This window comes from Atractosteus spatula, chromosome 2 (genome assembly GCF_055471065.1).
Source record: "Atractosteus spatula isolate fAtrSpa1 chromosome 2, fAtrSpa1.hap1, whole genome shotgun sequence".
Lineage (NCBI taxonomy): Eukaryota > Metazoa > Chordata > Actinopteri > Semionotiformes > Lepisosteidae > Atractosteus > Atractosteus spatula.
In genome coordinates, this window is record NC_142707.1 from 70,003,100 (window position 1) to 70,018,501 (window position 15,402).

Sequence of the window (15,402 nt, forward strand, 5' to 3'; positions counted from 1 at the left end):
TTGAAAATTAAAAATGGATCAAAATGAAATGGGTATTTTCTGTGTGTTAAGGGCATTAAGAATTATTATTTGATAAAGCACTTTTCATTAGGAGCCTTTAGCCTTCAAAGTATTGCATAAAACCAAACGAAAAAAAATTACAAAGAGTAAACCCAAGTCTTTGAAAAGTTTTAATGTGAATTTTAGGTGAGATCTAAAGGATTCCAATAAACCAGATTCTCAGATGTCTTTTTAAAAGGCATTACATAGCCTAACAGCACTGGAACAGAAGACTGTCGGCTCTAGTTTACAGTCTCATCTTGATATGAATGTATCCTGCATCATACTGGAAGTCTTTGTGCTAGACTTAGTTATCAAGTTTCTTGAATACTCGTTCATCCTAGAAAGTGGAGTTAATATATCCTGGTGAATGGGCTCATTGCCAGTACTAATGTCTGCAATTCTACATAAACAAAAGCTGCTATTCCTTTTTCTGACTGAGATAAGTTAGGTTTTGTCTGGATAGGTTTTCAGGATTATCATCATATTGAAAACAAACCCACAAACTACAAATCATCTTCCTGGCTGTTTCACTTAGTGCTTTGACTTAGTACTTGCTGTATGTAAAAGTCAAAGGAACATGTACTGTATTCATGGTCAATCGTGAATGATCGATTAATCAAAAACGCGTCAAAAACGTTTAATCAATATCCAGCATCTATATACTTTAATTTTCTACATAGAGTGACAGGAGTCTTTCAGTGCTCAACACACCTTCTATTCCTCCTATTCCTGCACAAACAAAACAAGTCCATATCTTTACATATAGTATCTCCTCCACGATTTATGAAAGATATTACTCAGTCTTTTTATGTGCTATTCCCTACTCGGGCAAAATCCAAGCCAACAAGGTGAAACAATAATTTTTTGAAAGCTTATAGATTCAAAGAAAATTACCACATGGTTTGTAAAAATGCATTTACATTGTGGGTACTATATTCTACATAATTCAGCTGTCTCAGTTGCTATCTTACCGCAAAGTCTGTCCCCCCTACGATGCCCCCCTACACACATCGTAATGAAAAGAAAGGTGATTTGCTGTTTTTATGAAAAAGCAAAAAAAAAGGGAATTTACAGGCCATTAAACACTATCAGGAAGGCTACAGGAAACAGGTTAGATTTGACCTTGTAAAGTTTCTTCTCAGCTGTGAAGAAACTCCTATATATAGCAACCCCACAAGGAAAACTAGTCCAGTAATAAGGTTAGGATGACAAAGTGTGCTTCTAGCAGCAATCATAAATCCCATCCCTCTTGTTGCTTTCTTGATGTTTTTTTTTATATCGTTTCTGGTCATAATTTTAAAAACAGGTTGTGAAAAAAAGAGAAACGACAGCGTCTGAATAATGATGCAAAACATCTTTCGCAACAGCACAAGCTAAAAATGAAAATGAAACTAACTGGTTGCCTTCTGGTTATGAAATCTAGGTACATGTACTGCAACCTAATTTTGTAGATTAAACTATAGCTGGGCCAGTAGGACATACAGTAAGCACTATAATATCAAAGGAATAAAATACTGAAGTGCAGTACATTTTTTTTAAAGCTTTGTAAAGCAACAAAGTGTACACAATACAGTTCTTAGTGGATCAGAGGAAAAATAAGCTGTAGGCCTTTGCATACGTACAGCACGTACATAGTGATTTGAGTTTGATGACATGTAATGTTGTTACTGTGGATGTGTTTTGAGTTCTGCTGATTAATGTTACCATGCCTATTTGGTTTGGTTCTTGGAGGCTTTAAAAAACATACACAATACCTATCCCTGTAACTGGCTGACACACTGCAGCTGTGTGGCTCACTGTATTTCTTTCAAACAAAAGAGACGCAAAGCTTAACCTGTGCATCTTATTAAGGATGTCACGGTTTCCTACAATCAATGATGACGAGTAATAAGAATAATAATTCCTTACACTATAGGGCTTTTCTGGACACTCCACTCAAGCCCCACCTGGATGACGCGATGGCAGCCATAGTGCGCCAGTACACTAGCCAAACATCAGCTATCAGTGGGGAGGAGAACAGAGTGATGAAGCCAGTTCAGAGATGGGGATTATTAGGAGGCCATAATTGGTAAAGGCCAATGGGAAATTTGGCCAGGACATTGGGATAAACACCCCTATTCTTTTCGAGAAACACCCTGGGATTTTTAATTATCACAGAGAGTCAGGACCTCAGTTTTATGTCTCCTCTAAAAGATGACACCTTATTTACAGTATAGCGTTCCCGTCACTACACTGTGGCATCAGGACCCACACAGATTGCTGGGTGAGCGCCCCCTACTGGTCCCAGTAACACCTCTTCCAGCAGCAAACTTAAGTTTTTCCCAGGAGATCTCCTATTCAGATACTGACCAGGCTCACACCTGCTGAGCTTCAGTGGGTTGCCAGTTGAGTTGCAGAGTGATATGGCTGCTGGCTATACAGAAGTGTCAGTCACAAGGACCGCTAACACTTTGAGGAAGACATTCCACTCCTTGTTATAAGGAAAAACATCCGAACTAAAGGAGTGTACAAGAAAAATAAACCAGGAGGAGAAACACACCACAGAAACGTAGACCCTGAGACGCAGTTACAAACAACAATGTAAAACATAATTTAATGCGGTTTTCAGATTTCAACTAAACTTCTTATGCCTAATAATATTTAGACCACAATTTATCATATCGAGAATAGAGAATGCTTGTAGAGATCGTGAAAGAACGGAACTGGTGTTTCTGGCATTTTATTTCCTGTGTGAGTAACACATTCACTTATAAGTTAATATTCAGCATATTACCAAATAATAACAAATAGCAGATGTTAAAAGAGATTTCATCTTCAAGTAGATGAGGATAAAGCTCATTAAAAGAACGCTGTATCACATTACTGTAAGAACAGAAATGGATCTGGGTGTAGAAATTATTCAATTCAATGCTAAGAAAACAAAATCGACCATTCCTTGTTTTTATGCAAATAAAAAAAAGATAACCTTGTGCTCTGTGTGCTGGGAGCACTCAACTCATGTCTCAGACCTTTTGGCTCTGAGCCATCTGCTGTTATAGCCCTAGAGAAATTCCATATATGTTGACTCATCATAGGTTTTACCTCAGCATTTTGATTTAGGGATGATGAAAAGAATTCTACATACAATGGACAAGAATGATGTTCATTTTGTCCTGGCAACATCTAAACACAGAATGTACTTTCAGACTGCTGCACTCACGGCGTGTTTATTTTCTAGGCTTGTGCCAGAAATACAGCTACGGCTTTCTTGCCTTGGGCACAGAGCATCAGAAAAACCCTGTGAGACTAGAAGTACCTTGAATAACTTTTGCGTTCTGAGATAAGCCTACAGTTTAACAACTTCCTTCCTTACTGGAATCCATTGTTTTCAGGCTCTCTGGTTTCTATTTTAAAAATGCACTTTCAAGACAGACATTGTTTCTGCTTATAGTTGGCCATAAAAACCTTAGTCCCAGCAAAGCTTATTTTTCTAGTTGACTCTGAAGATGGTCTTGAAAGCAAGAGAGTAGTAATTTGTTGATTTGGGTCTAATGAAAGCACTTTGGCTTGGCACATTTGACACTAGATTATTTTAATTAAGCATTTAATCTCCACTGTTATTAAAAGTCCCATATTAAAATTTGAGACACCGCTATATACACACAGAAAAAGGTAACCAGCCCATCAGAAAAATAAGCAGGTTCCCATCCTTCCATTTTCTAACCTTTTTCCCAATCCAGATGAGCCACAGGTTATCGCGGCAATTAACAGGCGCAGGGCAGGATACACCCTGGATGGGACGCCAGTCCATCGCAACCCACACACTCATACTAGGGTCAATTTTCCTAGAAGCCAGTTAACCTACCAGTAAGTCTTTGGACTGTGGGAAGAAGCCAGAGCACCTGGAGGAAACCCATGCAAACATGGGGAGAACATACAAACTCCACACAGACAGCACCCCAGGAATTGAACCCAGTGCCCCAGCACTGAGAGGCAATAGTACTAACCACTGCACCTCTGTGCTGCAAATTAGGTTCCAAATTAAGAAAATAAAATACATATTAATGATGACCATTATTACAATGAAATTCTCTGTACAGCAGTATCTATACAGCATACAGACATTACATGACTGACAGCAAACAATAATATGATGTTTACAAATTCCGACTAGGTGTAATTTTAATGCTTATCTGTTTGTGCCGTAAAACTGGATTTACAGACAAATTCTTGCCGTAGTTCAAATGAAACCTGTGTTACAATTTTCTCATTTTTCAATTCAGCAGCCAAGAACTGTTCAGAAATGGAGATCACCATGGCAACACACCACTTTCTTTCGCCAGGGAAAATGTAGTTTCCCTCAGATGTATGCTTTAAAGATGACTTGACTGAAAATCCACTTCTTCGTTATGAATAAAACAACACATCGACTTTCTAGAAGGATATAATTTGTTATTTTCCTAGCCTGCAGTCATTTAAAAAGCTTTTAAGTCATAATTAAGGCTTTAAGATAGTTAGCTCTTAGTAATTAAAATACTATGTCTTACTCAGCTAAGAGGATTTGCAATTAATAACACACACGTTGATGTACAGTTTACATTGGAGCATTAAAAAACAACATCAGAGTGCAAGAGTTTATACAAGTCCATTTCCAAATTTCCAAAGACAGCTGCGTTGAAAATAGATTAAACATATGACTGTTTCCTGGTATGTGGGCACTATTGTTGCTGCTGATTGATCAGGAGCTGAAAGGTGAGGCAGCAAATTTGGTCAGCTTTAAGTCACTTTTAACGGGTTCCTGAAATGATCAGAAATAATACTGAAAACCTGTCCGTCCCACCTATCACAAAAATCAGAAAATTAGTACATTTAAGTTTTTCTATTCCTTTCCCTAAAAGATTCAGAACGTGCATCTGTCCTTCATGGCTACTCTATGAATGCACTAACAGCCAAGGCCTGCCAACTGATTCATCCTAATAAAGACTAGTCTGTTTTAAAATGTGCAGGCAATGACACTAGTTACTTCTTCTTTATGGCAATACTAAACATCTTGATCTGTGTATTCATATCACTTAAATGTATATTGAGAGGCATTAAAATGCAAACAAATAAGATTTTGTGTTTAATGGCTCTCAGCATATTTCCATTTCATAAGAAAGACTGTCATTTGGCCAAGAGGACCTTATTTTAAAGACATCACAATGCACAGCAGTAACAGACCAAGGGTGGAAGAAACAGCATGAAAGTGTTCTCTTTACCTCAGGCCCTCTTTCCTGGACATGGCACGACTCGCTGTCTCCTTCCGAGAATGACCCCGACTCATCGCTGGAATTGGTGCCGTAGGATTGCTCACATTTAATCTTGGGCCGGACCTGGCTGTACATGGAATCCCCCGCCATCCCCTGGTCTTGTTGATCGACCGTCAGGCATCGTGCTACGTTGGAGCACGGAGAGGAGGAAAACTCAAACTGGGGTAAGCTACAGGGGGAGCCCCCGCTTCCGTCTTCGGCGTAGGAGTAGGAAGAGCAGGAACTCGAAGTCCTCGTCCTCGTTTCTGAGGGGGGAGAGCGGGGGCACACCTTGATCGGCACGGGGCAGCTGGTGACTGGGCGCGACCGACATGGCAGCATGGGTTCTGAGGGCACCCCGCTGGGGGAGTAGGTCTGGGAGCAGGGGAGGGACTGGCTCGCGCCAGTCCAGAGGCTCTTTGGCATGTGATCCGAGAGGTCTTTTTCCAAAGAGTTCCCCCCAGGATAGGAATGCGCTGGAGTTCCCAGGCGATCGCACGATCCTGAGGAGAAAATGACACTCCTGCGGTCGAGCTCCGACTCCTGTTTGCAGACCCCGTCGCACGAGGTGGTCTTTGATGATAATTCCTCAACCTCCTTAGGAGATGCCACAGGCAGCCCCAGCTCCCCAGCGAAAGGCCCATAGTCCTTTTTGTGGTCAACCTGAGTATCTTGGGGGCAGGCCAGTCTGTTGGTATAAAGCTGCTGTGGTGTGTTCGGCAGGCTCACCAGCTCAATGTTCTTACTGATGAGGGACCTTAAACATGTAGGTGACTTGCTTTTAGGTCCGTCCGCAAACATGTGGCTATGCTGCTTCCCATCCATCTCCATCTCCGACACGCCATCTTTCTCTTTCATGTCTTGCTCGTCTCCAGACAGGCACAGGGAGATGGTCTCTTCCTCTGCGCGTGGCTCATTCTTTATCTGTCCCAGTGTGAGCCTTCCTGGTACGTGGGCACTGCTGTTGCTGCTGGAGCTGCTTTCCTTGAATGTGCTTGGAAAACCTGAGGTACTGGTGTGTGAGGAGCTGTCATTATTGTGCTTGGCACAGGCCCACTGGTATTTCCTGTACTTGGGACAGCGAGGAAGGTCCGAACACCCTTGTTTTTCAAAGTCCACCCTGCCATCCTGAAAGCCGCCTGGGATGGGCACAGCTAGCCTGTCCTCATCCAGCAGCCTGGATGACTTGTTGAAGTCCAGGGGCTCTGTGCAAACTCTGGCCCTGGGCGACGTGATCTTGGTGGTCTCCGACTGCATGCTCACGTCCTCCCCCTCCGAGTTGTCATCCTCCTGGGACTGGGGGTAGGGAGCCACTTTGCGACAGAGGAGCAGACCATCTTCCTCGCTCAGAAGCTGGGCTTCCAGAAACCGAAAGCAGGAATCCTCCAGGTTGTGCATGCGCAGGAAGTCTGCGCAGCGGATGACCTCCTGGATGTTTTCTCTGCTGAGTAACAGCTTCGCAGTGTACGCAAACTGCAACAATGGGCCAAATCCCCTGGCAGTGACCTGCAAAGAAACACGGACATCGGCAGCATTACCATCAGCAGTGCTATTGTTCTGGAGTTTTCAAGTGTGGTGAGATAACCCGACAGGTCTAATGTCCATAAACAAACACTGTAAAGTATCAGTTAATCTTTTATCAGCTCAGCACCACACATTCTGCCCACGAGTAAATACAAACTAGCACAGCAGCTCAGCAGTGTCTGGCTCTGTGTAACCTATTCTCATCATAATAACCCTTTTTAATATCTTTATATTAAGATATAAATATTGGCTTTTTAATATTGAGTCGCTCCCATTCTTGAATCGTATCACCAGTATTAATTACCCACCGATATTCCTCAACCTCCCGCTGTCTCAGTTTCGTTACTAGTTATTATTGTACTGGGCAGGATATCTGAGACCTATCAGAAAAAGATTCATGACAATGCCTACTTGATCCTGACCAGCAATGTCAAGCTCCACAATTGTAATTCATGATGATGAGACATGAAGGTCTAATATTGAGAATTTCTAAAGGTCTTGACAAAGTACTAAATTATCTCAGTATTGCAATGAAGAGAAAATGTTATTTATTCCAAGTTCCAAAAAATCATCTAACTAAATAATGTGTCTTTAAAATATGAATTTCTGAAACATACGGGTGTATAAAGTACAAAGAAAAAATGCAAGGAACAACAGGTTTTTAAGGACCAAATAGATCTCTGTATTTACTGGTACTTTATTTTAAACTTTATTGTTAAGTTAAACACAATCGAATGAGAATATTTCCCACCATCAGGATAGTAACAGCCTAAGAAGTCGATATCAAAAACCCACTCTGTAAAACTGAAATTTTGTTTTATTTCTCATTTCTAATGAACAAAAATAACAAAATGCTGATGGTTGCTTGTCTGTAAGACCAAAATGCCTTCCCCCAAAATCTAAGGAAAAGAATTTGAACTTTGATTATGTCTAAACTCCTATTCAGACTTGTAAAGAGGTCTGGTTTAATCATTAAAAAGCTTCTTTCACATGTGGGAACACACTGTACACATCTGTTGCACAAAACTGTAAAGCTTGTGTTTTTACATTACTACCCATTTGTTATTGTTATGAATCCAAAAATACCATTTGGTAAGTAGACCCATGTTGCCGTGAAGATTTGTCTAGAGACTCTAGACTGTCGAAATGCAGCTTTAACTGAACTTTTTCGTCACGTGAAAGTCAAGAATTGGCAATTAATTAAATTCCGTATTTTCCAACTCATTTTGTTCTTTAGGTAAATGTGTGTTTCAAATGCATTTGAATGATTTGGTTTTATTTCCAGTATTCAACACTGAATTGCAGGGAAGCATGCACTCAAATACAAAATCAGGTCACTCTACTCCTTACAGTAATGTACTTCCAAGGCCACAAGTCTGGCAGACAGGAGCGAGGGTGCCTTACATAATAATTTAACACACTGTCTTCGGCCGAGGAAACTCCCTTACAACATCCTTGCCAGACTACAGCTACTGTAATTCAGGGACATAATGACAAGTGCCTGCCAAGTCCACTGTAGCTGTCTGACTAATCTACAGTATATCTGATCCTCATCCTCCAAGATCCCCCAGCAAAAGTTGTCCTGCCTGTCCCCCTTTGGCAGACAAAAACACAAAAACAGCAAGTGTCTTTCTACTCAACGAGGTCTGTGTGTAATTGTATGGTTGCAAAGCGCCAGTTATTTGTTTGGGAGACAGGGACCCCTGATGGTGGGTGTATCACAGTGCATTACCTCTATAGAACTGTATCATTCACTCCAAGCATTGTCTCCCCGTGGGACTACCCACAGCTGGGCAGAAAGCCAGCTGTACGAGCACAGTGACAGGGACTTCTTTTTTTATGAAATTGAAATAAAACGTAAAGCAATATAAATGCAGACCAAGAACACCCTGGTTCATAATGCTATAACACGTGCTAACATCTATCAGTTCACAAGCGCAATAACAATAGCCAGTGCACTGTCATTGGAGGTGAAAGTCATTTTGCTTAAACAAGGCTTTGAGTTCTCCTGTGCTGAGAATGTTACTAATAAATAGAAGAGCTCGGGGAAAAGTGCTGAGCGCACGCTGGATCTATTTTCAGCTTGCATCAGCAGCTGCTGCCCGTGGGATCACGTCTTTATGTGTATCCTACACCATATGCGATTACTCTAGTGTTACAACCAGCAAGCTAATGAAGGATCGCGGCACAGGGAGAGAAACACAATCTATACTGGAAAGGAATACGAAATGAAAGAAATAACACTGGAAAGTACAAAATAACCCACAATTTCTAGTCATTAGAGCAGAGACTTTGACATATGAAGTGTTTCAGCTGTTAATAGCACTTATTGTACAGAGTGGAGACAAAGAGACAAATTAATCAAACTGACAGATCTGGGACATTTTATGCTAATGCAAGCTTGTGGGCTTGAGATTGCATTGCTCTCTGTCTGCCAAACTGATATCATTACAGCACAGGAAACTGTATGCATATAATACTTCACAGATCTTCATATTTTACACACCATTTTCAGGAATGCTGCCAAGCTCCCTACAAATAAGCACATAATGTTACCCTCTCCCAAGAAATCCTCTACTCTTACAATGGCCTTTGCTTCTGTAACAGAAGCAGCTAATTTATGTAAATGTGCTTCAGCATATTCTTACATGTCATGCATTCTAATGAAACAGGCCATGACAATCATGCTATTTCTTTTGCAGAAAAAAAGGCATCTGTGCCTTTCTAGAGTTCATTAAATGCACTGTAAAATTGATTTTTGCTGACTAACACAAATCTCAGTTTTTAAATACACTCATCCATGTGGCCCCGCATCAGAGTAATGTAAACTTGTTAGTGGACAAGGTTATATTTCTTTTCTGCCCTTTTCATTTTTAAATTGACCTTTTGGAAAATAAATAAAACCCACAACATCAGTATAAATACAGGTTGTCAATAAATATAAGCTATTTTCATTCAAGGCCAGCGTATCTGACATTTTATCTAGAAGATCTCCACAAGTGACCTAAAAGGGCACATTGGGAATCATAAAAGCAACATACAGAAAAAAAACGATGACCAAGTTTTTCACTTTCTGGATACCTGCCACATTATACATTAAGCATTCCCTTACTTCCTTCCAAACACATTTTGCTCAACGTACTAGTATGCCTGAAAAGCTCAGTGTATGTGCTATAGACTCTGTAGACAGCTTTAATTAGCAAAGCTGCCTCACCTTTAGAATAGTTTTTTACAGTGCAATTTCCTGCTGAGGGAATAATGAGTGCACAAAAACTCTTGTCAATTCCATTACATATTATGAATACTGTAAGTAATTCCTTTTCAGGGACAAAACATTAAATTCAGCCATGCTTGACACACACACACATACACAGTATAATATATGTAATTGTACATGCACATACTGTACAGCCATTGATCTTAACAAATCCAAAAAGAAGCTTTTGTGATAATATCTTTGTTTTACTTCAACACAATCACACATCTTAAAGTACAGAATGTATTTACCTACCTAAATATTAGACAAGACATACTGTCCAGTATTAACACAAAATATTAAAGACACAATTATAAGAGACCTCTTATAATTGGGACCTCTCAGCAAACAGCAGTTGAGGCAGCTCTGAATTGTTGCTTCATGTTTTCGTTGGTTTAGCTACCAAACACTGCCAATAAACACTACAGCCTGTCTAAATTGGCACATTAGCCACATCTGTTGTTACTTTCAGCAACAGACCAGAAGCATGGTGTGATGTCACTGCTTGAGGTTTTGGTAGTGGTTCAGTTGTTTCTTGAAACCTTAGCTGAGCCTCCAGTTCACTGTCTGTCAACCCCATGATGCATAAACAGAGGCTGTTCACCAGCAGCCAATGATGATGACGGCAATGATAATATTATTATAATAATAATAATAATAATAATAATAATAACAATAATAATTGTAACAGTTCTCCATGGGGAGGAGAACAGAATGATGAAGCCAGTTCAGAGATGGGGATTATTAGGAGGCCATGATTGGTAAAGGCCAGAGGGAAATTTGACCAGGACACTGGGGTAAAATCCCTACTCTTTTCAATTTTCCATCTCATCGGAAGGACAGTGTCTTTTTACAGTATAGTGTCCCCATCACTATACTGGGGCAATAGAACTCACATTGGCCACAGGGTGAGCGCCCCCTGCTGGCCCCACTAACACCTCTTCCAGCAGCAACCTTAGTTTTTCCCAGGAGGTCTCCCATCCAGGTACTGACCAGGCTCACACCTGCTGAGCTTCAGAGGGCTGACAGCTGGGAGTTGCAGGGTGATTTGGCTGCTGGCATCCTCTATCCTCTATCCCGCTCTTCAGTCCCAAAAAGTCAGGGCTTTTCCCACTACATGGGGCTCGACGGCCCAGTCCTTGGAATGCAGTTGTCTAATATTTTGGTAAGGCGCCAAAATATTTTTGTGAAAAAATAACTGCATTTAACAAGATTGTGGCACACTTTTATTTTAAAAAAAGTGGGTATCTTTATACTTCTCCTTACCTGGTCGCTGAGCATCTTACAGTAAGGGTGTTATGATCTGAAGAGGAGCTGCACAGTGAAAATGCACACCCCAGCAGGTCACTTTGCAGAAGACATGCTGAAGCGCTAGGGTTTCTCTGAGATGCTCAACATGTGATCTAATTAGCTGCTCATGAGAACACTGACAAAGGTCCCAATGAGGTCTGGCTCAGCATGAAGAACAATTTGCGACCTTTTGCGTGAGAATTACAGCCGAGATGCTTGTCTGCAGTAAATATAGCAGTACCAGGTCCCCACTCATTACCAAAGTCCCAGAGTGGGTATATGAAGACTGCACTGCTGGGTGATGCCATCTGTCTACCAAGCTCTACAAGTGTTATGCAATCTGCTTGAAGGGCATTAAATTCACTTAATATATGGGTACTTATTCCCAAGTTGACCAGTATTGGTTATATTTATGGCTTCAAGCTATCTGTGATTTTCCAGCAATACATGTCCATTTAAACTGTAATTGCAATATCTACATCCTAATTAGGAGAAATCACTTGCATGTTGGATACTTCCTAAAAACTGTGAAAACCGTTCAATGCTACTGTTTTGTTTTTCCAATGAGTATACATGTACGCAGTTAATTTCTCCTGAAATAATATGTCTCAGCAGATCTCGTGCAAAAACACATGTGAGGTGAAAATAGCTGAGTGCAATGACATATAACCAGATATTGAATATTAGGTGACTGGAGGAGTGAAATGTGAGATTCAGGGGAACAGTGATCAACACCACCTGTCAATTGTGTTCCAGATACAAACAAAGTGAAACAATCAACTGTTTAATCAAGGCACAAATGTACAAGCTACTAAGCTTGTTTCAGAATGAAATAATTCTTGTTATTTTAGCTACAGTACAGTACGATTAAAGGAGCTTTATGCTCTCACCAATAAACAAAGAAAGCTTCTAGCCCTAGTTCTTAATATTTTGGATACATTCTTTACAAGGAGAGACAAATACAACTTGCCAAGTAAAAACTACTCCGAAAGAAGTATTTCGAATGACTCGTTCAAGAGGCAGAATGCAAGGTTGTTGTTTTTTTACCTGGAAGAGGTAGTAAGAGCGAACTCACTAAAACAGAAGTTTTCGTCTTTATTCCAGCAAACCCAGTAGATGCATCAACATTGCACAGTCAGTTAACTCTGCACGCTGCACCCTTCAATACCATTCAAGGAGTGCAGTCAACACCTCAAATAAATGCTGAAGCAATGCTCACAAATACTCTAGTTCACAGTTACAGTATACGATAAAGCACTCATTAGCAAAGCCTGCAAATACACAGAGCTCCCAGCACAAGTAGGTCAATCATATTTTAAAATGCTCTGTCAGGGAAAAAATCTCAGAGTTTCACCATATCTGAAAGAAAGGTTTTCATCTTGTCACATTTTGGCACCCCAACTATTTTCAGAAAGTGAAAGTGCAACAATGAACTACCTTTCTTCATAACCTAATTAAGATGTTTTCTGGGAAAATGTTTTAAACTTTTTGGTGATGTTTTTGTTTTAAATATGATTTTCCACAAGATATACAGTATAAGCAAGAGGAGTATTGCTATTGAATAAAACCAATCTCTTTTTACCTTATAAATGAAATACCCTTATAGAACTATGGCATTCTAATGCAAAACAATTATCTGAAGGGCAATTTTGAAAACTCTAAGTCAACTGTAGCATTACAATGATATACAAAAAGGTCAAAAACAATTCTTTAAGACCTCTCCTTATTCTTTCCTTTTGAGTAGGAGAAAGTCAAATACTGTTGATAAGTTTAGGAAAAGGAGATAAATCTTGCCTATTAGAACTCTCAAAATCATTCTCTACTGCAGTTTGCTTGCCAGCTCATATTCTTATTCAAAGAAAAAACCCAAACAAGACACAAACACTCCTTTCACCAGTCAACAATTACGTATGAAAACAGCAGAAAGGGTCACTTCAGTCACAACGATGCCTAGATTACCAGGCTCCCATTGGAGTGGATAAGTCAGGAATAGATTATGTCACTGTATGTAGCCCCGAGGCTGATCAATGAATGAATTGTCTGTCTCGCATTTCAGCTGGGGACAGTTACATATACTGTAGTTGCAGCTCCTGTGTTCTAAAGCCAAAAGAAAAAGAAAAACGTAGGTTGTAAAAAAAAAAGTGAGCAGCTCTCTTTGATCCTTGTTACCCTATCTTATAAAAAAGGTGACGGTGTTGTACAGCACAGTGCACACTGACCAGTCTGCCCTAGTGTAACCAGGCATGCCCACACTGAACAACACTCCTGCACTTTAATGAGGTCCTCGAAGCATATGACCTGCTGCCTCATCAAACCGACAGGAGGTCAGATCTACCCATCTGGGACTTGCTTTCCATTAAAGGCACTTCAGTCTCAAGGAGGATGTCCATAGCAACAGCACACCTGCCACAATCCTAGCTACATCAGGTTATTTATGCTGCTTTGAAGATATGACTAAAAAGGAGAAAGTGACAGGGCACCTAACAACGTGAGCAATGATATCATTAAATTATATTCCCCCTTGCTGTGAGATGACACTTCTTGCATGCACAAGAATAATTTAATCACAGCACCAGTATAGTAAATACTGTGTTCTGCTAAACTGCCACAGATAGTGCACTCTAGTTTTTATCTGGAAATGTTAGTTAAGCATTAGACCTGGCTGAATGTAACATTTATTCTGAGCCCTTTATTCAGCATTTCTCACCATTCATTAGCACACAGAAGACACATTTTTAACCTCCTATTAATGTGGCAGATATCTCCCTTTTCCATACACAGCAGACACTGAAGCAAATGCTTTCACAAGTTAAGAATAACCGCTTAAGAAGGGAGATTACAATACAATCTCACAATAGGTAGATTTCTATTTTTTTTAATGATGATATATCCAAAACAGACTCACATTTGTGTGTAATGGAGAACAATACCTACAACTTGTGCATCATTTTAAAACAAAAACTAAAAACCTCATGCATCTCATGATGCAGCCTGGCTATATGTCCCTCTTGCAGTGCCTTGCAAAACTACTTTTTCCCTTCCAATGAAGTCCCCTTTTGTTGAATTACAATTGAAATTTATTGAAGTGTATATTTTTAATTGAAATTGGAATGATGAACATTTTTATGAATGAAAAAGTTAAATACCAGCAAAAATGGGAAAAGTAAATAGAAAAACTAAAATATTTCAATTGCAATTCAGGAACTAGAATTGCAAAATTATGGGCAAGTCTCTGCCAAAGCTGCACACCAGCATGGTGCACTGTGCAACTTGCACCCATTCTATTTTTCCAAACTTGCTAAAATAAAACTCTGTTAAGTCATATGGGGTGGTGTGGTAGTTTTGTGGCTCAGGATCTGCGCTTGTGGCTGGAAGTTTGCCGGTTCGTATCTCACGGCCGGCAGAGGAATCCTACTCTGTTGGGCCCCTGAGCAAGACCCTTAACCCCAACTGCTCCAGGGGCGCCGTATAAATGGCTGACCCTGCGCTCTGACCCCAAGCTTCTCTGGCTGTCTCTGTGTCTCATGGAGAGCAAGCTGGGATATGCACAAAGACATATTCCTAATACAAGAAATTGTATATGGCCCATAAAGTGATCTGATCTGATCTGTATGGGGACTGTTGATGGACAACAAATTCTAAGTCTTGCCACTGATTTTCAGATTCAAGTCAGCATTTTGACTGGGCCGCTTAAAACACAACTACTTTGCTTTTGTTAAGCCGTTCCAGTGTAGCTTTGGCCATGTGCTATGGGCAATTATGCTGCTGAAATGCAAATTTCCAGCATTCTTTTAGGTCGTTAGCAGACTAAAACAGATTTTCCTCCATCCATTTTCACCTCAGTCTTGACGATTTTCCCAGTCCCTGTTGATGAGAAGCAGCCCCATAACATAATGCTGCCACCACCGTGCGTGACAGTAGTGATGGTGTTAACTGGGTGATGTGTTGTGTTGGGTTTTCATTTGAATATATATATACAGTACAGCAGCAGAGTGCGAATATACATCTTAAACAGACATTACT

At 40.3% G+C, this 15,402-nt stretch overlaps 1 protein-coding gene across 3 annotated transcripts in view; it reads right to left on the bottom strand.

Moving 5' to 3' along the window:
• bach2b (BACH transcriptional regulator 2b) overlaps positions 1-15,402 on the bottom strand; it is a 106,410-nt gene that overhangs the window by 11,765 nt on the left and 79,243 nt on the right. For all 3 annotated transcript variants that reach the window (XM_088909232.1, XM_088909233.1, XM_088909230.1), the window contains exon 3: positions 5,280-6,815. In XM_088909232.1, coding sequence (XP_088765358.1) covers positions 5,280-6,815 — 1,536 coding nt within the window. The remainder of the gene's footprint in view (positions 1-5,279; positions 6,816-15,402) is intronic.